The sequence below is a fragment of the Pinus tabuliformis genome, chromosome Q (assembly GCF_031772625.1).
Source record: "Pinus tabuliformis cultivar Carrire ecotype Pingquan chromosome Q, CPIR1, whole genome shotgun sequence".
Taxonomy (NCBI): Eukaryota; Viridiplantae; Streptophyta; class Pinopsida; order Pinales; family Pinaceae; genus Pinus; species Pinus tabuliformis.
The window spans coordinates 1,305,105,941-1,305,133,773 of NC_142296.1; the positions used below are offsets into that span (position 1 = coordinate 1,305,105,941).

At 38.5% G+C, this 27,833-nt stretch overlaps 1 protein-coding gene across 2 annotated transcripts in view; it reads right to left on the bottom strand.

The window, feature by feature from the left end:
* Nucleotides 1-27,833, bottom strand: part of LOC149224626 (putative serine/threonine protein kinase IRE4) — a 472,510-nt gene that overhangs the window by 45,708 nt on the left and 398,969 nt on the right. For both annotated transcript variants that reach the window (XM_089386195.1, XM_089386193.1), the window contains exon 16: nucleotides 4,916-4,996. In XM_089386195.1, the coding sequence (XP_089242321.1) occupies nucleotides 4,916-4,996 (81 nt within the window). The remainder of the gene's footprint in view (nucleotides 1-4,915; nucleotides 4,997-27,833) is intronic.

The window sequence follows — 27,833 nt, forward strand, 5'->3', positions numbered from 1 at the left end:
TTAATTCCTAAATTACAAGCTAATTTAAAGTCTAAGTCAAAATTTTAAATCCTAAACAAAACTTTTTACTCTTTCTTTTTCTTTTTTCTTTTTTTAAAGTAAATTTAAAGGAAATTAAAAAAAATCCGAACCTAAAGCTTAAAAAAAAAATCGAAAGAACTAAACTATCAAAATATTAAAATCTAATTAAGAACTAAACAATCTCAAACCCTAACTTAAAGAACATAAAAAATTTAATACATATCAAAACCTTTACAATCCTAAAAAAAAGGAAAATTAAATAACAACGACTAATTTAAAAAAAATCGAACCTAATACATTAAAATACATCCTAACATGAACTACGTAAATATATATATAACACTCAAACAAAAACAAATTTAATAAAATGCTAAACGAAGAAATGAAAAGATGTAACCGTGCTTTAATGCAAAAGACTGAACGCGTAAACAAGAAACTTTCGACCAGGGCAGAGCTGATGGCGGCGGAAAAAAATTTGAAATTGGCTTGAAGATTACCTGGCAAGGCTCACGTTGTTTCTTACCTGCTGATTTCTGATGGCAGGATGCTTCTTCGACGGCTGATGATAATCGTTTGAGGGCCTGCAATTTCCAGTGCTCAGATGGCGGCGTTTTAAGTCGGTTTGTTTTTTTTTGGAGCTGTTTGTGGATACCCTCGACGGCAGCGTGTTTAGATCAGTTTTTTGCAGCTGAAATCCACTGAGAATGCATACGATCCAGGACCACGAAGCCCAACAGACTTATGAATATCGATTTCTCTACGGAAATACTGTTGTCAAAACTTCGATGAATACTCACGCAGGTCCGGCGGATAACTTGCGGTTTGAAATGTTACCCAAAGAATATCGCCACAGATTTTTCAGTGTGTGCATTGCAGCCTCTGACAAGGCTCACGTGATGGCGACAGTCTATAAAACGCATGGGTATCATGTATGATCCAAATCGAATTTTGAGAAACAAGGTCACCAAAATTCGCTGCCCAGGTGAACGATAGGCCCTGCACGATGTTTTCAAATATGTCGGGTTTTCGAAAAATGAGGAGCTCAAAAAAATTTTCAGTTTCTCTCGCTCCAGAAACCCTGAGAAATTTATCAAAACCCTATACCTGTAAATACAAGAAAACAAAAACCCTACTTAAAACTGTATAAAGAAAAAACTGAAACCCCCAGATCAGCTTGATTAATTTACAGATTTTGGCCCCTTAACAGCCAGAATTAGCAATAAGAGCAGAAATATTATCGAAAATTTCAAATTTTACAGTGAAGTACTTCAGAAAGTCTCTCATGCAAATTAGGAAAAATAAACTGAATGACAGACCCAGGATCAAATCCAACTGGGCTCAACAAAAAATGCTTGCGGGAGTTGGCTGGTTCAGCCGAGAACTTCCCCAAACACCCGCTAATCTTCCTCAATAAGGGTTTCCTTCACAGCTCACTTCAGCCATCAGTAAAGAGAGAGAAAATAATACTAGATTTCAGAAAGCAATGGAGATACCTGCCATTACTCCAGAAACCCTAATACCATTCAAACCCTAGCAAGTGAACAAGATACCTGTGCTCACAATACTCTACAATAAGCTATTATTAATGGCTGAAAAATAAAATATGCAGAAAATAAAACAGCTCACAGCACTTCCAGAGAGTAACACCAGCAAGATTTGGACCCCAAAGTCTTCTTTTATTAACCAGAAACAGATTACAAGAGAGCTTCTTCAGTACAAGACTCACAGATCCAATGATCTCAAATGACTCCTAGCACCCTATTTAAAGGAAAAGATCCCAACGGCTAGTTCGAGTGATCCATGTCGAAATGATCTCGACCGTCGATGAGGATCAAGACATCTCTTAATCTCATCCGTCGAAATTATTAATTCATTAAAAAATGAAATTTTGCATGTATTTACTCAAAATATTATTATTTTATTATTTTTTAGGGTTTTTTCTTTATTTTATAAATTTTTATTATTTTTATTTTTATTTAAAAAAAAATTTAATTCATTTTTAAATGGATCCTCGAACTTAGCCTTTGGAAAAATCACCTAGGACCTAGGACTTAGGACTCATGAGGGGATTTACAACATTTTCCAACCCTCAAGACACTTTACATCATGACTTTTATAATTTACATCTTAAGGGGGAAAATCCCTTCATAGACCCTCAATAACCACCCAGTTCTGCGACACAACCATAATCTAGCAGATTAACACACTAGGATTCTCCTAAAATTCTAATGACAAAATCCATCCCGGCTTTGGGGTCAGGCTGAAGGAAAACTCTGCCGATCATGGATCGGTGAGACGAAAAACCTTCCGGGACGTAGATTACCATTAGAAAGTTAGGTCCACCTAGGCAATATACACGACTCATCTCTGCTAAGATTATTTACAATTCATACATGCAGACTGGGTTTACAATATAAATTGATGAAGCTGCTGATGACTGCAGAATGGCACGGACATGTCGATCAAGTGCTACCCCTTTTTGCGAAGAAAAGGGGGTGTACTGCATGGGTAGTTGACCAGTAGTGGTCAATAGGTATTAATAAAGATAAGGATGAGAAGCTTCTAAGAGACAATGATCAAGTCTATTTTAATAATAGTCGTTGATTGGGGACTTAATCTCGACCATTGATTCATCAACAGGAAAAGTACAAGACAAGACTTGAGGGTCATTTGGACAGAAACCAGTAGATACTCAGTATCCCAAGGAAAATCAATTTTTCAGAGAGAAGGGAAAATCAATTTCAAAGGGAGAGTTGCAGGGTGGAGGAAGAGGGAGTGATTAGCAGCAGTCGGGAAGCTCAGAAGAGGAGACGCAGGGACTCTAAGAGACAGTGTAAAGGGAGATGCAGATCATAGAAACGCAGTGGATGATGCAGTGAAGGATAGAGCAGTGCAGAGCCAAGCAGGATGATGCAAGGCCGATGCAGTAGGGAAAGGAAGTCCTCTAGGGTGTCAGAAAATCTCGAAGAAAGTCTCAAGTGTTTTCTCCCAGTGTCTATGTAAAATCTTTCTGTAAAAGTGATTGTTGTTGAAGATTAATAAAACCCTCCTTTATTGCATCGGTTTTCCCACATTGGGTTTTTCTTGTGACAATTGTCCAAAGTTAACTGTGTTGATGTGTTTGATTCTTGTGCATGTATTTGTTTCTATATAATGGTGTGATATCTGCAGTAGAATTTATTTTAATATTTACTGAAGGAATTTCATAAATAACTTATTGGAAAAAAAAGTAGGTAAAATAAATCAGTTGCTGCAGTAATAGAATTTTTGTTTAGAAATTTTCACAAATACGAAAGGACTCTCTCCTTCGTCTATATATATGAGAAGTAAGGGAGGCCAACAAAACATATGTGTGCCTAAACCCTTATAAGAAACCTACAAAGCCACAAGTAGGCTAACATGTGGAGGGTTACATTCCAAGGGTAAACATGTCATGCTTGAAGGTGATATCATAGACAAGAAAGGCTTCAAAGAAAAGGAACTCCATGAGATGTGTGTCCAATGCTTCTGCTCCAAACCTCTGAGGACTCCAACGCTCTTATGCCATGTGCTCCACTATGACCACTCCCCCTGCACAAACACTATCACAACCCAAGCATCCCCAAGTCAATTCCATGGTTCCATGCAAGCAACCAAGCTACCCCATGTTGTCTTGGTCTCAACACTCTCCTCCTAAATCCCAAATGCTCCTCCTCCAATGCATGGTGTTCCCCAAGCAAGAAACCTCCTTTATGTGGCTAGCATGTAGAATGCCACCAAGCTATTTGAAGATCTCCAATGCCCCAAGGAAGAATGCCATGTAAGCACCTAGTTGATATTAGGTAATTACTAAGTAAGCAATCCCCAATGTGCTAATCCACCATGGAACATCTAGGGGCTGATCAAACCATGTACCCTTAATCTCATGAAGCACCCCAAACATGGTGTGAACACTTTTAGAGTAACCGCAAAAGCTAACATATATGACACATGAGATGGGTGGAATTCCTCCAAAGGTACATGTTCATGGTGAAGCATAGGACATGGAAAGGGAATATGGTCACAGATGCTCTTAGAAAGAGTGTGCTAATGTTGGTGTTGGTAAGAAATGAGAAGGTTGGATTCAATTAGATCTACGATTTGTATGACAATGACAAGGATTTTCGATAAGTTGCAGAAACGTAAAGATGACAAGGTAGTAGGATTATTTTGCTCAACATGTATATCTGTTCAAAAGTAGAAAATTGTGTATCCCCAAAGGCTTGATTTGAGAGAATTTGATCAAAAAGTTGCATAGATGTGGATTAACAGGACATTTTTGGTGTGACAAAACACAATTGTTTTTGAAGAACTATATTACTAGCTGAGTATCAAGAAGGAAATCAATAGGGTCATGGAGTGGTGCAACATTTCCTTAGATTGTATGCACCATTGCCCATGCTGAAGATGCCTTGGAAGGATATTGCAATGGACTTCATACATGGAATTTCAAAGAGACGACATAAATTCAATGCAATGTTTGTTGTTGTTACCGGGTTTTCAAATATCATCAATTATTGAATGTGGCGATTAAAGGGGTTCGTTAGAGTAATGGTCATCTTGTAATGCATGAGCTATTGCAAATAAGTAAATGTTGTGTGTGTATGTCTGCATATCAGTTGAATAGATAGGTAGCTGGACACATGGGTAGATGAATAGTCAACTGAAAAACTTAACTTATGGGATTCTCAGCCCTTGTCTATAGATGTACCCCTATGGGCATTCTCTATTATGCAAGCTTTTTCATCATTTATTTTTCATTCTGGTTCACTCGTTGTTTTAAATTTGGTGTCCATTAATCTGGGTCTGACAACACAAAAAGGATGATGGAAAATCAACATGAAAATGTAATCATTTTCAAGTTTAGATCACTCACCTTGAAAGAAAAGTTGCTGAAGGAATACTTTGTAGAAGTCAAGGGATCGTCAAACTCTGCTAGATCTCCACATTCATCCACCTGAAAATTTCCAGAGACATGATAAATTATCAACTTTTCTACTCCAGTAGTGATTAAAATAGGCATGTAAATATATTTTAGAACATAAAAGACATGGCATAACTGATATCACATTGAAAGATGAAACAGGAGCTTAAATAGACGAAAATGTCTTTCCTTCATGAAGATTCTGGTTATTTTGGTTTAGGGCTTAACGAGGTCATATTTTTGAGCAAGGGCCAGTAAAAATGGGCCTTATTGATTTCAAAAGGTACTTATTTATAAAGTTTTTAGATCTTATGGTTTTAAAGTGCTATAAATTTGCCATGAGATCGCTATCGTAAAGACATTTTTTGAGTTTACCCTTAAATTTGTTAGTTTCTGTTGATACAATTGGTTTTGCTGAAATTCCAGTGTTGTAAACTCAAAAGTAATTAAAATCATTAAGAGAAAGGTTGAAAAGGCCATGACAAATGCATCCTATATAGTTGGTTTTGAAAATTCTATGTTGTTCAAAGTCTTGGGAAGTACATCAAAGCAATTTGCATCACTTCAAATTCTAAATAAAAGTCCTATTCGAAAAATTCTAGACTGACGACAAGGAATCACTCCATGAATAAAGAGATGTTGAATTGAGTCAAGCCATAGAATTACATAAGTTGCAAATAACGAAAAAAGACCTATAAATTAATGATCTAAGGAGAAAGACAATCAAGTTGGTAAGGAATCAATCAATAAAGATATAATGATATTGTTGTTTGATAACCTGATATGATCTCAGTTACCGTAATGAAAAGATATTCATAGACAAGCACAAGAAACACGTATGCAAGCATAGGAAGAGAATTGTTACAACTATACATGTGTTGTACACTCATTTGTATTATTTTATATAATATTAGAACATCATAAGAGAGGGATCATTTTTTACCAAGTCTCCAATAAAACACAATAAATTAAGTGAGTGATCATTTTGGACCAAGTAATCTAAATAGTATAAAAGACAAATGTATTCAATTACAAAAGAGATGAAGTACAAAAAATAAGTGTGCTAATGTACACACAAGATAAAGTACTCTACAAGAGGTTTGGCTTGGAAGGAAACCTCAAGGTAATCGTTATTATTTCTTTTGTTTTCAATTATAGGTGAAGTACAAAACATAAGTTTAGTGATGCACAAAAGAGATAAAGTACTCCAAAGAAGGTTTGGTTTGGAAGAAAGCCTTCGGTTAGTCATTTGAATTTTTTTAGTTCTGTTACATATGTATTGAATCCTAAAAAAGAGAACTAAATTGGATGTGAAAAACAGTAATGCACGGGGACATGCCAGCCACATTTCCCACGCTTCAGGGATGGGCGAGCACCTAGGAAAACATTTCCCCACATCGCCCTTTGGGGGAAACTCAGGGAAACACATGGAAAAACATTTCCCAAGTGTGGAGATTTGTTTCTCCAAAAGGGAAACATCTAAGTGCCTTCCTTCCCCAAAACGGGGATACCTGGGAACCTCCCCCCAATTTTTTTGTCCCATAACCCATGAAGATAGAACAAAGATGAGGGATAGAGATTTTAGGAGTCTTACCGTTTCTATCATTTTCCTTAAATTTTTAGCATTACCATTAATTATTTCACGATGTTTGAGAGTGGTTCCAACCTCATTGGACTTCATATGCAAAAGGTAGAACTTCATATCTGATTCAAAATTTAGTAGACTTAACATTTTCAAGATTTCAAGAATCATAAGATTATAAAATTCCCATTGGAATGCGCAATGATGAATTTGCATGGGATAAATTGTTATAGTTGGGATTTGATCATTATTACTTTTATTTTATAATTTTTGAGATGGTCACTATAACTGCAAAATCTAGCACCCGAGTGCAAAGCCTCACTAAGCAATCTAGATTAGGAGAGACAATGAGATTAGTGACCATTGTCAACTTAGCAGCTATTCTTGTGGTTGGTGTTATTTTTGTAGTATTGTAAGTGTTCTAGCAATGAAATTTGATGGAGCACCTAAAATACATGAGATCTCCAAAACTCAGAAATCGTTTCTAGAAATTCCACCTAGACATGACATAATTAGATTATTAACCAATTTTTAAATATTTCCTAAGTCTATAAACTTAGGGAATATGGTTAATTAATCAGTATTAATTAAGTCAAGACGAGAATCATCTAGAAACTCACATGGATCGACCTAGAGATGATCCTAGCCATCGATTATGTTTTAATCTTCGCCATTGGTGCTCCAACAAAGGATTATAAGAGGAGGTCGATGTGGTGATGGAGAAATCACATGATTTTGATTTGGGGTAGCATCGGATGTGCTATAGCCACAAAAATTGGTGGAGAGGCTAAAGCACATGAAATCTCCAAGACCCAGAAATGGTTTGGGCAAAATCTAACCAGTTTGGGAGATATTAAAATAATTAATATTTTTAATGGAGTTCCTAAGTCTAAACTTAGGAAAAATAAAATATTAATGTGAATTAATATAAAACTGAGTTAGAATGGTCCAAAAGTCATGGATCAAGCCAGATCTAATCTTAGTCATTGATTAGGGACTTAATCTCGGTCATTGAATTGTCAACGAGAAAAGTATAAGAAGAGGCTTGAGGGTCAGTTGGAGAACACACCAAGTTGATCAAGAATTCGATTTTCTGGGGCAGGGCTTGCTGAGGAAATCGAAGGAGTGATCAGAGTTGTAGCTGAGGGGCAGTGAATATAGTAGCAGAGAGGCAGAGATAGTACCAGGAGCATCAATGCAGAAGCCGGGAGAGGGTTGACACAGAGGCATCCAGAGGCCACGCAGAGGCAACCAGGAGTTGCGCAGAGCTTAAGGAGGGCCAGCGCGGGAGACACAGAGGCTCCAGAGGTTGACGCAAAGCCCCAAGAGGCTGACGCTAGGCCAAATAGGCTAACGCTGGGACAGAGGCTAACGCAGACCCTAGAGGCTGACGTTGGGATATTTCGTGGGACAAATTGGAGCAGGAGAGTTGGATAGGGTGACGCAGTCCCTATCAGGGTGACAGAGAGTAGTGTTGACCTCTACTAGTCAACTACCCATGCAGTACACCACCCTTTTCTTGGCAAAAAGGGGCAGCACCTGATCGACATATCCGTGCCATCCTGCAGTCATCAGCAGCTTAATCATTTTGGTTGTAAACCCAGTCTGCATATATGAATTGTAAATAATCTTAGCAGACATGAGTCATGTATGTAAATTGCCTAGGTGGACCTAACTTTCTAATGATAATCTACGTCCCGGAAGGTTTTTCGTCTCACCGATCTACGATCGGCAGAGTTTTCCTTCAACCTGACCCCAAAGCCGGGATGCATTTTGTTATTAGAACTTTAGGAGAATCCTAGTGTGTTAATTTGCTAGATTATAGTTGTGTCGCAGAACTGGGTGGTTTATGAGGGTCTGTATTAAGTGGGTTTGTCCCCTTAAGATGTAAATTGTAAAAGTCATGATGTAATGTGTCTTGAGGGTTGAAAAATGTTTTAAATCCCCTCATGTGTCCTAAGTCCTAGGTCCTAGGTGATGTTTCCGAAGGCCTAGTTCGATGATCCATTTTAAAATGAATTAAAAAATAAAATAAATAAAAATTAAAAAATTAAAAAATGAAATAAATAAAAAAATTATAAAATGAAGCAAAAACCCTAAATAATAAAATAATAATATTTTGAGTGAATGCATGCAAAATATTATTTTTAATAATAAGTTAATAAATCGACGGATGAGATCAAGAGATGTCTTGATCCTCATCAACGGTCGAGATCATTTCGACATGGATCATTCGAACTAGCCGTTGGGATCATTTCCTTTAAGTAGGGTGCTAGGGGTCATTTTCAGAGGGAATTGGAATCGGATCTGTGAGTCTGGTACTAAAGAAGCTCTCTTGTAAATCTGTTTCTGGTTAATAAAAGAAGACTTTGGGGTCCATATCTTGCTGGTGTTACTCTCTTGAAATGCTGTGAGATTGTTTAATTTTCTGCATATGTTATTTTCAGCCATTAATAATAGCTTATTGTAGAGTATTGTGAGCACAGGTATCTTGTTCACTTGCTAGGGTTTGAGTGTTGTTAGGGTTTCTGAAGTAATGGCAGGTATCTCCATTACTTTCTGAGACCTAGCAGCATTTTTGCCCTCTTTACTGATGGTTGTTCTGAGCTGTGCAGAAAACCCTTATCGAAGAAGATTTGTGGGCGTTAGGGGAAGTTCTCGGCTGAACCAGCCAACTCCCGCAAGCATTTTTTGCTGAGCCCAGTTGGATTTGATCCTGGGTCTATCATTCGATTTATTTTTCTAATTTGCATGAGAGATTTTCTGAAGTTCTTCACAGTGAAAATCTGAAATCTTTATTTCTTTAAAATATTCCTGTGCTTATTGCTGAATCTGGCTGTTAAGGGGCCAAAAATCTGTACATTAATTAGTTGTTTTAGGGTTTCAGATTTTTTTTATCTAGGGTTTTAAATTTCTGCTTTACACAGATTTTTTCATTTGGGTTTTTTTTTTTTTTTTTTTTTGTGATTGCAGGCATAGGGTTTTGTCTCTTTGCAATAATGGGTCACGCGATCTAGAGGTTCGGGGTTTCAACTTGTTCACAGCCATTGGAAAGCTAATATTACTTTGCCGGAGATTGAATAGCTGCTATCGGTATCAGAATTATTGGAAGAATCCATTTGGGTTCGCAAGAGGCCACGTTGTTGTTACATGGGCAGGGTTCATTGAAGGGAGAGCCATCTTCAATTGATCATTGAACCTTGACCAAACCATAAATTGAGTTGAGCTATCACCTCGACGGAAGCTGGAAGCTCATAATCTGATCCGGTTTTGTGGTGCGTTCTGAGTCAGCAAGAGCAACGCAAAATCCACGCAGGCCATCACGCCAGCAGCTCCAGCGTTTCATAATCCACGTCCACCACCTAAACAAGCACTGGTATCAAAGCGTTCACCGGCTTTTACAACGAGAGATTGCTTCCCACGCGTACCAGTTGACGGCTAGGTTTCCCTGGAAAATCCGAGCCCAGTTGAAGTCTTTTAGCAGAAAATTCTTCAGGTAAGCAGTCTTAAATCAAATCGATCAGCTTACGTTTTCGGCATGCTCACGCTCAGGTTGCTCAGGTAACTGCGGGTCGACTGTTATACAAACTCTCTTCTGGCCTGCGTTTTCGACTTTCGTTTGACTCTTTTCAGTTTGCGGCTTGTTAGGTTATTCATCCCCATAGTCATGTACATATGCACAATTTGTTTCGTTTTGATGTAAGCATAGGTATATTTTAGTTTATATTTTCCCTTCTTCTTTTTTAGATTTTCATATTAGCGTAGATTTTAGTTTAGATCTCAATTTATTTGTTAGTTCTGGGTTACGTTATGATGGATTAGATTTAGATTTATTTTGTTTCTTTTAAAATTATCATATGAAAATAAAAAAATGCAATTGGCCTTTTAATGTAGATTTTAAATTTTGTTTTATATTTTAATTAATGTCTAGATTTAGCTTTTCTTAGATTTTAATTTATGTTTTAGATTTTTTGTTTTAAATAGATCTTATTTTGTTTATTTAGATTTGTTTTAATTAATTTTTAATGTGTTAGCCTTAGTTTTATTTTATAGTTAGAATTTAGATTTATAATGTTTCAATTTTGTACAAATTTTAATTTTAATTTTTTTTTTTAATTTTGGATTTATTTAAAATAAAAAAAAATTCGAAAAAATATAAAAATTTTGTGGAAAATTATTTTTGCCAGTTTCAGTGGTTTTTCATGTTATATCTTTCATGCTGAGTTCTAAATTTTCAAGTCGAGATACGAAATTAATACCTGGTTAATGATTTACGATTCTCGTGGTGTTTTAAAGCATTTATCTCTTCAAAATTTTCAGTTGCCGGATATCGTTTTGGTCATGTGATTTAGCTGATACCTTTCGATGACAAATGATTGTTGTTCACGATTTACGTTTCTAACAAGTAATCATCTTAACCATAATCTCTTAAGGCACTAATCTGCTAAATTAATTAAATCCTTTTTAGTGCTTATCTTAATCGTATCTCGTGTCTCCCAACCAACTGGTCGACAGTTGGCCTCATCATCTCACAGGGACTACCCCCCTTAGCCGTGGGAGACAGGCTTAAACGGAGGGATCGGGGATTAGAGTGACAGCCCCCGGTCTGAGGGTTGTCGTGTCAATCCGCGCGACAACATTTTTTGGCGCCGTTGCTGGGGAAATTGTTTTCTTGGCGTTTCAACGACAATCATTTTTCTCATTTCTTATCTTTTCATCTAGCCCGGCAATGCCAACATTTTTTGGCGCCGTTGTCGGGGACATAGTTTTTCTGTTCCTGGAGTTTCATCGACATTCATCTTCTCATCTCTCATTCGGGCTAGCAGATTCAACTTTTGGGTTATCATTTGGGTCTTTTATTGCCTTATTTTTCGCCATATCATTAGCATCTCTTCGGTGTGTTTCTTGTTTGGGTGGCGACTCCATTTTATCATTTTTCCCAGAAAAGAAACCTTCCTCATATCTGCTTGTTGGTTGTTTTCTGGATCTTGGAATCAGATTCATTGTTCAAGTGGCGACTCCATTTCTTTTATCCATTAATTTTCTTGAATTGAGATCTCGTTCTATCATCCATCTGATCCCTTATCATTCATCATGGATTATTCATTTAAACCATGTCGTTTTACTGAACGTCTCCATGATTTTCCGGAGAAGGCCATTCCTGAATTACCTATTTTTTTCAGGTGGTGATCCAATCGCTGTTAGAAGGCATCTAGGCTTGTTTACTCGCATCATGATCATATATTGTAGACCCCCTCAGTTTAATCATGAAGATATCAAAATGCGTCTATTTGTCCTCTCTTTAGAAGATGATGCTTTGAATTGGTTTAACAATTTTCCTAAGGAATCTTTCACTTCTTTAGAAGAAATCATCAATGCTTTTAAAGATAGATATGGTTATCTGGACAGCTCGCCTTCTGCCCCTAAAATTGTGCAACAGAAAGAAAGATTTCAAGATCAGAATGTGTCATCCACCGGAAATATTGCAGATCAAGTTCATAACAATGAAAAGGAGGAGCAAAAGCAAATAATACAAGATTTAATGATGCTGGTGAAAAATATGGAAAGCAATCAAACTAGTTGTATCAATGATGTAAGAACTTTATGCACCCATCTGGAGAAACGTAATAGGGAGATGGAGGTCACGCAAAATCAACATGCTAAAGAAATTGAGGCCATAAAAACTAAATATGAAACAGAAATTAGAAGCATGCAAAGCAAGATGTCAGGCTTAGAAGAAAATATGATGACCATGAAAGATGATCATGATAGGGAAATTAATTCTATGCAAAACAAGTTGTTAACTATGGATGAAGAAATGACTATCATGACGTTCAATCATAATAATCAGTTGGCTGACATGCAAGCAAATCATAAAGAAGAAATAAATTCCATGCAGCATTGCTTGATGAACATAAAGGAAAAGAATGATAAAGTAATAAAAGATATAGAGGAAAACCATGCCAGACAAATCAGTGCTATAAAAGTTGAACACTCTAGTCAAATGGATGTCATTAAAATACAGGTTCAAAAGTTTCAACAATGGTCAGAAGATAAGAGAAACCAGGGGACATCAACAGATCAGGAGCCCTCTCATTTGTTGCAACAAGTTCCATCTTATTATGAGGAGATCATTGATTCGATTGAAAGATGGTTAATTGAAGGAGATCCAGATAGACTTAAAAATGATAAAAATCAGATGCAAGATGAAGAGAGACATAGCACGCATATCTTACATTCTTCATCTGATAGTTTTGAAACAGAAAGTTCTATATCATCAGTCATACAACCAGCCAGAAAGAAAAGGCGCAAGAGAAAGACAATGAGACGAAGATTTGATACATCAGACGGCCGCGAGCAGCTTGATTTTCGGATAGGAAAAAGTCCCACCATATGCAAAATTGGACATGCCACATCCGACAAGCAGCCGACAGATTTGCCCGAAAGCAGGCAAATGCTCAGTATGCACTATATTGAACACATCTGATGCCATGGGGCATCCTTTGTATTGTATTTCTAACCCTGCTCCTTGTTTTTTCTGCATTTCTAGGATTAGATTTGTTTTTCTAGTTAGTTAATAAATAAAGAGCTTTTATCTTTTCCTGTGCTTAATGTATATGATGATTTTTTGGATGGACGCTACTTATTTTTGTGTTGTATGGATGCAGATTCTGGATTCTCACATTCCTGCAAGCAGCAACGTGTCCCCAAGTAGAGCCAGATGTTGACCTCTACTAGTCAACTACCCATGCAGTACACCACCCTTTTCTTGGCAAAAAGGGGCAGCACCTGATCGACATATCCGTGCCATCCTGCAGTCATCAACAGCTTAATCATTTTGATTGTAAACCCAGTCTGCATATATGAATTGTAAATAATCTTAGCAGACATGAGTCATGTATGTAAATTGCCTAGGTGGACCTAGCTTTCTAATGATAATCTACGTCCCAGAAGGTTTTTCGTCTCACCGATCTACGATCGGCAGAGTTTTCCTTCAACCTGACCCCAAAGCCGAGATGCATTTTGTTATTAGAACTTTAGGAGAATCCTAGTGTGTTAATCTGCAAGATTATAGTTGTGTCGCAGAACTGGGTGGTTTATGAAGGTCTGTATTAAGTGGGTTTGTCCCCTTAAGATGTAAATTGTAAAAGTCATGATGTAATGTGTCTTGAGGGTTGAAAAATGTTTTAAATCCCCTCATGTGTCCTAAGTCCTAGGTCCTAGGTGATGTTTCCGGAAGGCTTAGTTCGATGATCCATTTTAAAATGAATTAAAAAATAATAAAATAAAATAATAAAATAAATAAAAATTAAAAAATTAAAAAATGAAATAAATAAAAAAATTATAAAATGAAGCAAAAACCCTAAATAATAAAATAATAATATTTTGAGTGAATGCATGCAAAATATTATTGTTAATAATAAGTTAATAAATCGACGGATGAGATCAAGAGATGTCTTGATCATCATCAACGGTCGAGATCATTTCGACATGGATCACTCGAACTAGCCGTTGGGATCATTTCCTTTAAGTAGGGTGCTAGGGGTCATTTTCAGAGGGAATTGGAACCGGATCTGTGAGTCTGGTACTGAAGAAGCTCTCTTGTAAATCTGTTTCTGGTTAATAAAAGAAGACTTTGGGGTCCATATCTTGCTGGTGTTACTCTCTTGAAATGCTGTGAGATTGTTTAATTTTCTGCATATGTTATTTTCAGCCATTAATAATAGCTTATTGTAGAGTATTGTGAGCACAGGTATCTTGTTCACTTGCTAGGGTTTGAGTGTTGTTAGGGTTTCTGAAGTAATGGCAGGTATCTCCATTACTTTCTGAGACCTAGCAGCATTTTTGCCCTCTTTACTGATGGTTATTTTGAGCTGTGCAGAAAACCCTTACCGAAGAAGATTTGTGGGCGTTAGGGGAAGTTCTCGGCTGAACCAACCAACTCCCGCAAGCATTTTTTGCTGAGCCCAATTGGATTTGATCCTGGGTCTATCATTCGGTTTATTTTTCTAATTTGCATGAGAGATTTTCTGAAGTTCTTCACAGAGAAAATCTGAAATCTTTATTTCTTTAAAATATTCCTATGCTTATTGCTGAATCTGGCTGTTAAGGGGCCAAAAATCTGTACATTAATCAGTTGTTTTAGGGTTTCAGATTTTTTTATCTAGGGTTTTAAATTTCTGCTTTACACAGATTTTTTCTTCTGGGTTTTTTTTTTTTTTTTTTTTTTTTTTTTTGTGATTGTAGGCATAGGGTTTTGTCTTTTTGCAATAATGGGTCACGCGATCTAGAGGTTCGGGGTTTCAACTTGTTCACAGCCATTGGAAAGCTAATATTACTTTGCCGGAGATTGAATAGCTGTTATCGGTATCAGAATTATTGGAAGAATCCATTTGGGTTCGCAAGAGGCCATGTTGTTGTTACATGGGCAGGGTTCATTGAAGGGAGAGCCATCTTCAATTGATCATTGAACCTTGACCAAACCATAAATTGAGTTGAGCTATCACCTCGACGGAAGCTGGAAGCTCATAATCTGATCCGGTTTTGTGGTGCGTTCTGAGTCAGCAAGAGCAACGCAAAATCCACGCAAGCCATCACGCCAGCAGCTCCAGCGTTTCATAATCCACGTCCACCACCTAAACAAGCACTGGTATCAAAGCGTTCACCGGCTTTTACAACGAGAGATTGCTTCCCACGCGTACCAGTTGACGGCTAGGTTTCCCTGGAAAATCCGAGCCCAGTTGAAGTCTTTTAGCAGAAAATTCTTCAGGTAAGCAGTCTTAAATCCAATCGATCAGCTTACGTTTTCGGCATGCTCACGCTCAGGTCGCTCAGGTAACTGCGGGTCGACTGTTATACAAACTCTCTTCTGGCCTGCGTTTTCGACTTTCGTTTGACTCTTTTCAGTTTGCGGCTTGTTAGGTTATTCATCCCCATAGTCATGTACATATGCTCAATTCGTTTCGTTTTGATGTAAGCATTGGTATATTTTAGTTTATATTTTCCCTTCTTCTTTTTTAGATTTTCATATTAGCGTAGATTTTAGTTTAGATCTCAATTTATTTGTTAGTTCTGGGTTACGTTATGATAGATTAGATTTAGATTTATTTTGTTTCTTTTAAAATTATCATATGAAAATAAAAAAAAGCAATTGGCCTTTTAATGTAGATTTTAAATTTTGTTTTATATTTTAATTAATGTTTAGATTTAGCTTTTCTTAGATTTTAATTTATGTTTTAGATTTTTTGTTTTAAATAGATCTTATTTTGTTTATTTAGATTTGTTTTAATTAATTTTTAATGTGTTAGCCTTAGTTTTATTTTATAGTTAGAATTTAGATTTATAATGTTTCAATTTTGTACAAATTTTAATTTTAATTTTTTTTTTTAAATTTTGGATTTATTTTAAAAAAAAAAAATTCGAAAAAATATAAAAATTTTGTGGAAAATTATTTTTGCCAGTTTCAGTGGTTTTTCATGTTATATCTTTCATGTTGAGTTCTAAATTTTCAAGTCGAGATACGAAATTAGTACCTGGTTAATGATTTACGATTCTCGTGGTGTTTTAAAGCATTTATCTCTTCAAAATTTTCAGTTGCCGGATATCGTTTTGGTCATGTGATTTAGCTGATACCTTTCGATGACAAATGATTGCTGTTCACGATTTAAGTTTCTAACAAGTAATCATCTTAACCATAATCTCTTAAGGCACTGGTCTGCTAAATTAATTAAATCCTTTTTAGTGCTTATCTTAATCGTATCTCGTGTCTCCCAACCAACTGGTCGACAGTTGGCCTCATCATCTCACAGGGACTACCCCCCTTAGCCGCGGGAGACAGGCTTAAACGGAGGGATCGGGGATCAGAGTGACAGCCCCCGGTCTGAGGGTTGTCGTGTCAATCCGCACGACAACAAGTAGCATAAGTGCTGCAGCATTGTTGTGGGATCGTTCCTCTAGTGATTTAGCCGAAATATTTGTCTCCTACTGAGAGGTACTACTGCCGAGGAAATTCTCTGTTGGGTGAGGCATTTCTGGCACCCATATTGTATTTTAAAACTGCTTAATAATAAAGCCCTCTAATAGTTGCACCGGTTTTCTCGCATTGGGCTTTTCCGGGGACCTTAGTCCAAAAACAACTGTGTCACTTGTGTGCTTGTTTCTTTCAGTTGATGTCTATATGTGTTGATACTGTACTTGTATTTATTTTCAGTATTTACATGGTAAATAACTTGTTAAGTAACTGAACAAGTTGGACGAAATAAATCAGATGGTACAGGAAGAATTTCTAACGGATAGACATACAAATTACAATGTGGTATCAGAGCGTGGTTGCAGATCACAGGATAACTGAAGGCATCAGCCGAGCAGAGTAGCAGCAGCGAAAACAGTTGTCCCGAGTGACAGAAGATGTTCCTAGCAAAAAGCAACAAGAAAGGGGTGACGCAGAGAGCCTTCGTCATCAGTACGAGCCAAGAGGAGGATCAACGCTAAGGCAAAGAGGAGCAGACCTGACCTACACAGTGCCCAGTCATCTTTCTCAGCCAAGAAGGATAGACATTGTGGCCAAGAGGTGCAGATTGTGTTGGTGTCAGGATTGCGTAGAGCTTAGATGTTAATTTTAGGTATGTTCTATGCTAGGGCAATTTATTTCAATTTTCATAGTTAGCTCAATATCTTTTCTACATTAGCAATCACATCAGCATCAAAGTAAATTGCAAATAGAACATAAATATAAATTGCAGAAGACAAGCCAAGACAAGAGGACACAAGATGTGGTGCCAGCCAGGGACAAACCCCAATGTGGGGAAACCCTTGATCAATTCTTCTTTTATGTTCTTCAATAGTTCAGCAGAGAGAGAGAGAGAGATAGTACATTTACAACAGAAGTCAACACTTTGACTTTCTATATCTGTATGAGATCAGTTGAAGACATGTTGCTTCAACTGATTCTCCAAGGTGACTCCTTCACCTATCATAGTGCTGCCTTTCGTCCATTTGCTGCACATAACCGTGTGACACCATGCTGTACTGTCACAGTGTTGAACCTTGATGACTGAGCTGCTCTCATCTACTCTCATCATCATGCTGCCCATTATGTTGCATCTTCCATCATCATGCAGCCCTATTCATCATCATGCTTAACATGCCCATCATGCTGCATCTTCCTTCATCATTCCTTCCGCTGAGATCATCATGATGCACATTCATATTAGTGTCATCGAGATCAAGTTTGTGAGATCATCTTTTATACCACAAGTCAGCAAATCATGGCTTCCACAGGCTGCTCAATAATTTGATTCAAAACTGGTCAACACATTGACCCAATACACAACAACCTTGCCTCCAAATCTGTTGTCCCACGCTGCCCTTGACTGTTCCTGGTTAGGGCACTTTAGCACACTGCAACAACCCTCAAACAATCCCTGAACAGTCCTCAAACAACCTTCAATCCCTGCGGCCCACCTTAGTGTGATCCCTCTGCTTCCACGCTGGAGATTAGGGCACAATACAACCCCAAAACAGACCCACGCAAGTGCTTTGCTGTGGTGGTATGGCCTGCGGCCTACCACACAGCCTACCTGTAACTTACGTTCTGCCCAAACAGAGTTCTCTTGCCCTTTCAACGTGCCACAACAGACCTGCCCTTCTCCTTACCTAACTCGGCCTCCCAGCAAGTGTGAACAGACTTCAATACAGCTCCAAAAGGCTCCTACGCTGCCTCTTTCCCACGCTGAAGTGTCCTCTGCCTGCAGCCCAATCTAAGGTAAGAAGTTCGAGTTCCTTTTCTGCGGATTAGGCCTCTTCTTAACAATGATATGACCTGCGTATAAGAGTCTTCAAGAACTGCGTATAAGGTCTCCATGATCAACGTATAAGGTCTCACCATGAACAGCGTATAAGGTCTCTGTTTGCTGCGTAGATCATCCTCATAAGCCTGCGGCTTACTGTGGTTAGGGCATCACTGCGGTTAGGGCATCATCTTTGGGCCAACGTATCTTCATTGTGTCTCTCCTTCACCAAAACCCAAAGACGTGGAGAGGAGGAGACCACACATGAAGAGGATGTGTGTTCCAAATGATTTCAAGTCCTCTATATTTATACTAAAACGTAGATGATGAATAGACACGACTATTGGGCTTCTGAGCCTACATAGGATGTTGGCCGACTTGACAATATGTCTTATAATACAAATAAATTCATAACTTCATAAATACTTATTGGAATCGGATGATCTTTAGATCAATCCTACACCTCTATCTGGTTGTCTGCGTTGCCTTTTCTTGGCTCTAGGAGCTCCAACAGACTCCTATGCATCCCTCAATGTCGACCGCACTTCTCTGCTCGTTCTACCACTGGTGGTGGGAGCAATGTTTTTAAAACCGAAACCAGTGACCGGACCGGTCCACCTAATGAACCGGTTTACCAACCGGAACCGGTCTAACCGGGACTGGTTTGGTCTAAACGAACCGGTTTTGAAAAAGTACATTAAATAATTAATTTTTAATGAAACAAAACTATTTTTAAGATGTAAAACCATGATTCCAAACCAATAGAGACAAAATATGCAAAGTTTGCTCATTTACCATGTTGCGGGGGAGCGCCCCCCCCCTCGAACCCGCTCCCGAATCGCGCTCAGGGCGGGAGCGGCTCGGGAGCGCGCTCCCAAAATCGCTCCCGGATGGGAGCGATTTTCGAGAGCACGCTCCCTTAAAAAAATTTGCGCTCCCTGGTCTGTTAGGGAGCGACATAGGGAGCGATCGCTCCGGCGCTCCCGGAGCGATTTTTAATGCCCGGGAGAAATCGGGGAGCGATCGCTCCCGGACATTAAAAATCGCTCCGGGAGCGGTTCGGCGGAAAAAAAAATCCGCCGGACCCGAAAATAAAAAAAATAAAAAAATTAGAATTTTTTTTTGGTTTTATAAGCCCAATGGGCCAAAAAAAATTCATTCTAACTTCATTGAGCTTGAGTTTGGAGCTGGAGCAAGAGCAAAGGAGCGAGGAGCAAGTGCCAAGGAGCGAGGAGCAAGCCTGCAGAGGTAAGTAACTTAGTAATTTAGTTAGTTTAGCTGGTTAGGTAGTTAATTTAGTTAATTTAATTTAGTTGTTTGAGTTTAAAGATCATGTATTTAAATTAAATTAATTAATTAAATTAATTAATCCCAATAAACTAAATTAATTTGCAGATTCAAGAATCAAAACCCTACAAACATCAAACACCATGGACCTGGCTATATTTATTGGCATTTTCCTCTTCCTGGTCCCTTTTATGGTTATTATGGTGCTGGAGAGTAGGAAACGGAGGGGGCCCCAAACTGAAGAGGGGGATGAAGAAGCCGGAGAAAGTCAAATGGGTGAAAACCCCAGTGAGGAGGAGCTGGAGGAGGGTGAACATGACCCTCAAAAAACTAAACAAGACAAAACTCCATTGTGGAAATATGTTCACAGGGTTGAAACAGGGAGAGGGGGTGGAACCACTAAATTTCATTGCCCCCATTGCAACACTGATTACACAGGTTCATACACCCGTGCTAGAAGACACCTCTGCGGGAAAAGGCCATGGGATGGAGAGAAACAAATAGGAATCAAAACTTGTACAGCGGTGTCAACAGCAGATAGAGCTAAATACATAAGGGAAGAGGAGGAAGCCCAATACAGAACAAAAAAATCAAGAGGTTTCTTTGAACCAAGCTCACAATCACAAAGAACTCCTTCAGCATCCTCCCAAGGCAGTGGATATGGACATGGAGGCACAGGGTCATCATCTTTAAGGCGTAGAACCATATCAGATTTCCTTGATGAGGGGTGTAGGAATGATGTGGATTCAAAAGTTTACAGGTTTCTCTATGCATGTGGGATACCATTCAATGTTCTACGCTCACCTTATTAGCACGAAATGGTTTCTGCCATAAATGATGCCCCTAAAGGATACAAGAGCCCTGGGTATGACAAGGCAAGAACCGTTGGCCTTGATCATGAAAAAGCAAAAATATCACATTCTTTGAATAAAATGACAAGTTCTTGGACTGACCATGGGGTGTCCATTGTATCTGATGGATGGACAAATGTAAAAGGCAAGCCATTGATAAGTGTTCTTGCTGTGTCTGTTAGTGGTCCCATCTTTCTAGCTGCACATGATTACTCAGACAAGTTCAAGACCACCGTCAACATTGCAGAAGCATTACTTGAAACAATTGAGCGTATTGGCCCATACAATGTCATCCAAGTCATCACTGATAATGCTCCTAATTGTAAGGCAGCGGGAGCAATTATTGAGGATAAATACTCGAACATATTTTGGTATGGATGTTTGGTTCACACATTGAACCTTCTGTTGCATGATATTGTCAAAAACAAAAATGAACAATACCAATGGATTGGTAATTTGTACAAGAAAGGCAAACAAATGATAAAATTTATTACAAATCATAGCAATACCCATGGCCTTTTCCGCAGTCACTCGAGATTGGAGTTGCTGAAGATTGCGAGGACTAGATTTGGTAGCTATTACCTCACCTTCAGGTGCCTTTTGAAGGTAAGAGAGGCATTAGCTAGCATGGTATCAAGTCCACATTGGCAGGTGTTAAAGGAAAGGGCTACAAATGTAGCTGACATGGCAGGTTTTGAAATGGTGGAGAAGGCCACTCTTGATGGGCAGTTTTGGACAAGTGTGAGGCAGGTATTGGATTTCACCAAGCCAATCTATCACATGATTCGGTTTGCAGATACAGACAAACCAGTGATTGGCGAAGTGTATGAGCAAATGGATACCATGTTGGGGGAAATAAAAGACATTGTTCATAATAGAGATCCCAACTTGTACAAACTGATTCATGATTGTGTGTGTGAACGGTGGAATAGGCTTAACCTTCCACTACATTGCTTGGCGTATATCCTTACGCCAAAATACTACTCTACATCTTGGTTGGGCCAACCTGCAGCAGGAGGTGGGGTTAGGACCAAACCCCATTTAGATCAAGAGGTAACTAAAGGATATTTGGAAGCATTAGAAAAGTTGGTACCTGACAGGGAGGAATGTGCAATTGTGCGCCTTGAAATAGGCAGATACTTCAGTGGCACTGGTTTGTATGGTAACTTCCATGCAATGGACGACAAAGATAAATTTGAATCTCTCACATGGTGGGAAACATATGGCGGCCACGGACTTTTGCCAAAATTGGCAAAAAAAGTTCTTTCACAGGTTGTAAATTCTTCTTCTACAGAGAGGTGTTGGAGCACCTACAACTATATACATAATGTGAAAAGAAACAGACTCAATGAAAACCGAGCAGAAAGCTTGGTTTATGTGCACTACAACTTGCGGTTGTTGAGTCATTACTGTGATCGGGCTAATGAGGATCCCACATATAAAATTTGGGACAATCACCCAGAGGATGACAATTTGGAGGATGGCATTGTACATATTGAAGAACTAGAAGACGAACTTGTAAGGGATGAAAATGAAGCAGCAGCCATGCCACCTCCACCTCCACCTCCACCATCCAGTAGCAGTGCTCGAGGTCCGAGTCTTGTTCCTTTGCTGTCGCCACCTCCATCTACACCCTCGCGTGGAGGTTCTAGTTCTAGTCGTCAGTCTCTGCGGGAGACTCCTAGAAGACCACCACGACCTGCTTATACTCCTGGAGACTCTCGTGGCAAGGGCCACATGTACATTTACAGTTTACTTGTCTTTTTTAGTTTCTATTAGACTTTAGTTTTCATAACTGTTGAGTTTTGAGTCCTTGACTCTTGACTCTTGACTCTTTCATATCATAATGATATTTTTTGTAAACATTATATCACTGTGACAATGAAAATTTGAAGTTTGAAGTCGGGCCTTGGCAATTATAACTCATTGGTAATGATTGTGAATTATGAATATGATGCTTTGTGAAAGACTAAAGTTGTTTCATTTCATCTCATTATTCATGTTTCATTTTATAAATTTTTAACATTTCATATCATGTTAACAGTTAGAAGTTAGGACTTAGAAATATCTTCGATATTACTTCTTGTAATGGTTAACTTAGCTTACAAGTACAACTTTGGTGATCAATGATGATAAATGTTATTGAATTTTCAATTCTGAAAGCTTGAAGTTGAAACTTTAATATTGAATTTGATGAATCATGATTTATAAGACTCAATATGTTGCAGTTGTAATATGTATTTTACTAACTTGTGGACATGGTTGATGACGATTATAATTTCTAGATGATTGATGTGATATGGTTCAATGATCAATCTATGTTTTTTTATGTTTTTTATGTTTTTTATGTCTAATTCATCATTCTACATGTTTTTGTTGACATATATGTATCAAAAAAATATATATATAAAAAATATATATATTTTTAAAAAATCGCTCCCAGATTTGCTCCCAAACCGGGAGCTTCTGAAAATGGTCGCTCCAGCTCCCCGCTCCCAAGTAACATGGCTCATTTATATACCATGCAAAGGTGAATATATCAAAATGGCACCGAGTGCAATACATATCATCGACAAAATAGCAAAATACATAAGAAATGAGGCTCTAAATGGCCTATAAAGTCTACAAACAATGTTGTAAGCTATGAGGCCATTGGCCTACTACAAGCCTACAGTGTACACATGATCAATCATCAAGTTCATAACCACTACTAGACACACGATCATCATCAAGAGCTACATACATCATCTGGTTCAGAGTCTGAAGATGCCTCAGCCTGATTTGCAACCTCAGTATCAATGCCACCAATGACAATAGAAGTGGACCTAATGGAAGCACGAGTTTGTCGACCTGCATGACTAGTGCCTTCCATTGGTTCTTTGCCTTTCCTTGATGCCGCTACTGATCCTGGTTCTGATGCTATCACATAATCTGCTTCAACCCCTACTAAAGCCATGTCGATATCAAAATCAACCTCAAACATAGGTTCTTCAATCTCCTCCACCCATTTTGATGTTGGATCAATATCGTCCAACACAATGGGATCTAGATTAGGAATTTTGCTCATCATTTAGAGCTCTAATTGCATTTATTGTTTACCCCCAAACCATGAAATCCTGAAAACCATTAAGTCTGCTGAATTTTGAGTGAAATCTAAAATTATAGTTTCTCCATATGAAATCCAATGAGGTCGAAACCACTCTCAAACATCCTGAGTCATTTCATGGTAATGTTAAAAATTTAAGTAAAAGGATGAAAATAAAAATTAAAGGAAATGTCACTTTTACTTTAAGAATTTAACATTACCATTAATTGCCAACATTGTTAGGGTTGAAACACCCTTAGTTTCCCCCTAAAACCCCTAAACCACAATCAGGAATACACTTTTTGCATGTTTTGGTGGGCATGCCTAAAATCGGCCAGTTTAGGATGGAACCGGCCGGTTTGATACAAACCGGCCGGTTTTTCACCGATTAGGGCAAAAAATGGGCGAAAGGGCCTTTCCAACCGGGTTTTTTGGCCGATTTAGACCGGCGGCCTTGCCAACCGGTCGGTTAGACCGGTAACCGGTTTTTTAAAACGGTTTTGAAAACTATGGGTGGGAGGCTCAACCAATTCTTCCTCGTGATCTTGTTATTCTGTCCATTGAGAAGCATCTACATTTCCTCCCTTTGAGGAAATACTGGTACTGGCCATTGTATTTGACCCAGGTGTATGCTCTCTTGCCTGTCCTTCTTGTCGTCCCTGCTGCTCTTGGACTAATGGAACATCTCCTGACTGATTTTCTGCAAGCATTTCATGAGATTTCCTAAAGCTCTATCTTCCATGAACTTTGAATCTTGTCTTACTACAACCTTCCCGCTGCCTGGAATGTAGATTCTATATGCCTTTGAGGTCTCGTTGTATCCAACGAGATACCCCTTCTCTACAGTTTGATCCAGTTTGTTGCACTTCTTGTCTAGAATGTGGCAACAAGCCATGCTTCTAAATATCCTGAGACGACTGAGTTCCAACGTCTTCCATGCGAATACTCCTTCGACCGTTCTTTTCCCCAATGCTTTATGAGGATTTCTATTCTAGATATATATTGTCGTGTTGCAAGCTTTTGCCCATAGATACTTAGGTAGATCCTGATCATACAACATGGCCTTGGCTGCCCCAAAAATAGTTCGGTTCTTCCGTTTTGCCACTCCATTTTGCTCCAGATTATATGGAGTTGTCCACTCTCTTTTGATGCCCTCCTTTGCGCAGAAATCTGTGAAATATTTATCTATATATTCTCCACCATTATCTGAACACAATACCTTTATCTTTTTCCCTGTCATATTTTCAACAAGAGCCTTGAACTCTTGGAAACGATCAAAAACCTCATCCTTGGTCTTTAAGAAATAGATCCAAGTTTTTCCATAGTGATCATCGATAAAAGTGACAAAGTATTCGCCACCACTAAGAGCCCTTGCGGACATAGGACCACAGATATCTGATGGTATTAATCCTAATACATCTTTTGCTCTATTGTTACCTCTGGGAAAAGTTTCTTTAGCATAATTTCCTAGTACACATCCTCTGCATAAGTCATCATGTTCATTGCTTAGGACTCATACCCTTGTAATAGTCTCTCTGAGCATCCTTAGTGCTCCATGGTGTAAGTACCCCATTCACCTTTACCATAATTCATTTCGCTCCTTCTCACCATTATAGTTGCTGCCTATCAATGCCATTAGCGATTCGAGCTGCAACCAATACAACTTGTTGCTTCGAACCCCAACTTGCTTTTTCCTCTTCCAGCCTGGATGCTTAACGCATACTTTCTTCCCAACGAAGTATACATCATATTCCTTGTCCTGTAACTAGGACACTGAAATCAAATTCATCCCTAATCCTCGTACATGCAGAACATTGGTGGCTTGGATGCCAATCCCTGCTTCCGTCTGAAAATCTATGGTGCCTCTCTCTACTGGAGTACATTTTGTTTTGTTTCCCATAGTTATTTCGAAGTCCATCCGCTCTTCTTCATAGCTCAAGAAATCTTCTCGTACTCCCGTCATATGAGCTGAAGCCCCACAATAAATGTACCAAAAATTCGCGGATGTTGAATTAGCTAAGCCTGCGAATTCTTCATCTAATCTAGTAGATAAATTTGGGATATTTTGGGTATCCATATTGTGCCAATTTCTGATGCTAGCCTATCCCAGCAACTGTTGCAGGAAAAACCTGCGTCCCAACTAAATCAATCCTTCTTGCTGAATCTTCTACTGTGTTGTTCCTTCTACCATTGATGAATTTCGTCTGGAAAAGACTTCCCTCTCTATCGGCTCACTCAAAGAGAGTTTTCCCACGAAATCCAATCTCTTTGGTTTGAACTGCTCAATCCTCTAGGAGATTCGAATTTCTGCCCTTGCAAGAATTTCAAATTCCCTTCTTTTCTCAGCATTGGATCTTCCAGCTTTTCTCTTCTGCTTCCCTGTAGCTCTAATACCATGTGAAAAATTCTAAAATGGAAATCCTACTACAATGATTAATATGATTTATTCTACTTATTACTTCAGAGATAAGTTATCTACTGTATTCTTACGGCAAATATCGAAACATATTCTACTATAGCCTTCACAATTAAAACATTGCAGAAATTAAATGTAAGTAAAATGCCGACACATATACAAACACAATGACAGTTATTTTTGGACAATTGTCCCCGGAAAAACCCAATGTGGGAAAACCGGTGCAGTAAATGAGGGTTTTATTATTCTTCAGCAAAAATCAACATGTACAAAATTTCACCCAGTAGTATAAAACTAAGAAATATTTACAGACATTCCTGAACAAGTATCTGACCTGAGAGAGAGGTTCCTTCATCCTCTGCATCTCTCTATCTTGTCTAGCATCAACTTCTCTAGCCTCTGGATTGGCCTGCGCAATCCCTGCGTCACTCAGGCCAACACTGCCTCTCCTAGCATCAATATGCCTAGCATTGTTCCTTCTGCTATGCTGTGTCTTTGTCCCTGTCTCCCTGACTGATGGTGAACCCTCTCTGTCTCTCCACCTTCAACTCTCCCTCTGAATCGATTTTCTCTTGCCGAACTTCGAACAATGTGAAAATTGATTTCTCTTGGGCAACTGAGTATCTCCCTTGTGCATTTTCCATATGACCCTCAAGCCCCTTCTTATATCTTCCTATTAGGCAACCAATGGCCTAGATTAAATCTTAATCCAAGACTCAAATTGCTTTGGCTTATTCTGTGGCTTTTCTTAGAAGATTCTATTATGAAACCAGCTCACAAAAAGATAGAAAAGAGAGATAAACCAGTGTTGCATTAATCGTTATCGGGATAATATCGGTGCAAGGAAAAAATCTGAAAATAATCATAATTATCGGGAAATAATCGTTTGGTACAAAAATATTCATTTTTTTCATTTTTTTCAGTTTTTTTAATATCTAAACCATCTACAACATAAAATAAATACATTGACACATAAATATGAGAAAAGAACTAATATATAAGATGTTTAAGATCATTTCTAGTGCTAAAATCACACATACCATTGAGAATAGTAAGTCCTGACTCCTGAGTCCCAACTCAGCCTCAAAATATCAACAAAAAATATAATAATGTATCTCATCATGTCATAATGTCATATACAATAAAATGAAGAAAATAACTAAAGTCTAATCCTATTGATTTCCTTTGCCCCTCTTGCGAGAAAGTGCCACAACTTTCCCTTTCCCTCTAGATGTAGATGCTGGTGGCCATGCTGGTGGAGATGGCAATGGAGTCTGATGTGCTCTGGAAGTAGGAGCTATAGGAGGTAGACCACGTCCTCTGCTAGTGGCAGGGGTAGCCCGGGCAGGTGGTGTCACCTCCTCCTCCTGTTCCTCCTCCTCCTCCTCCTCCTCCCCCTCCACTACATCCTGCATTAACCAATCATCAGCAGACTCCATGAGAGGCCTCTCGGCCTCAACCCTCCATGCAGTAGTGGTGTCAATCCCATCCAATGAGATGGCCTCCACATCAGGGGTCCTCTCAAGTTGCCCCACCCACAATCGAAGATTGCAGTAGACGTAGACCATGTCATTAAGTCGTTGGGACTCTAACCTGTACAAAGATCATGAAATAATAATTAATAATTATAAAAAAATATTGTTTAATGAATTCGAAATTTTATTTGGAAATTTGCAATATTTTAAATGTTTAAGTGTTAACCTGTTGCACTTCTTGTTGTGTATTTTTTCAAATACACTCCAGTTGCACTCACATCCTGAGGAGCTACATGTTTGGTTGAGGATGCGAATAGCAAGCTTTTGTAGAAGGGGTACCCTGCCACCATACATTCTCCACCATGCATCTACAACAAAATTACAA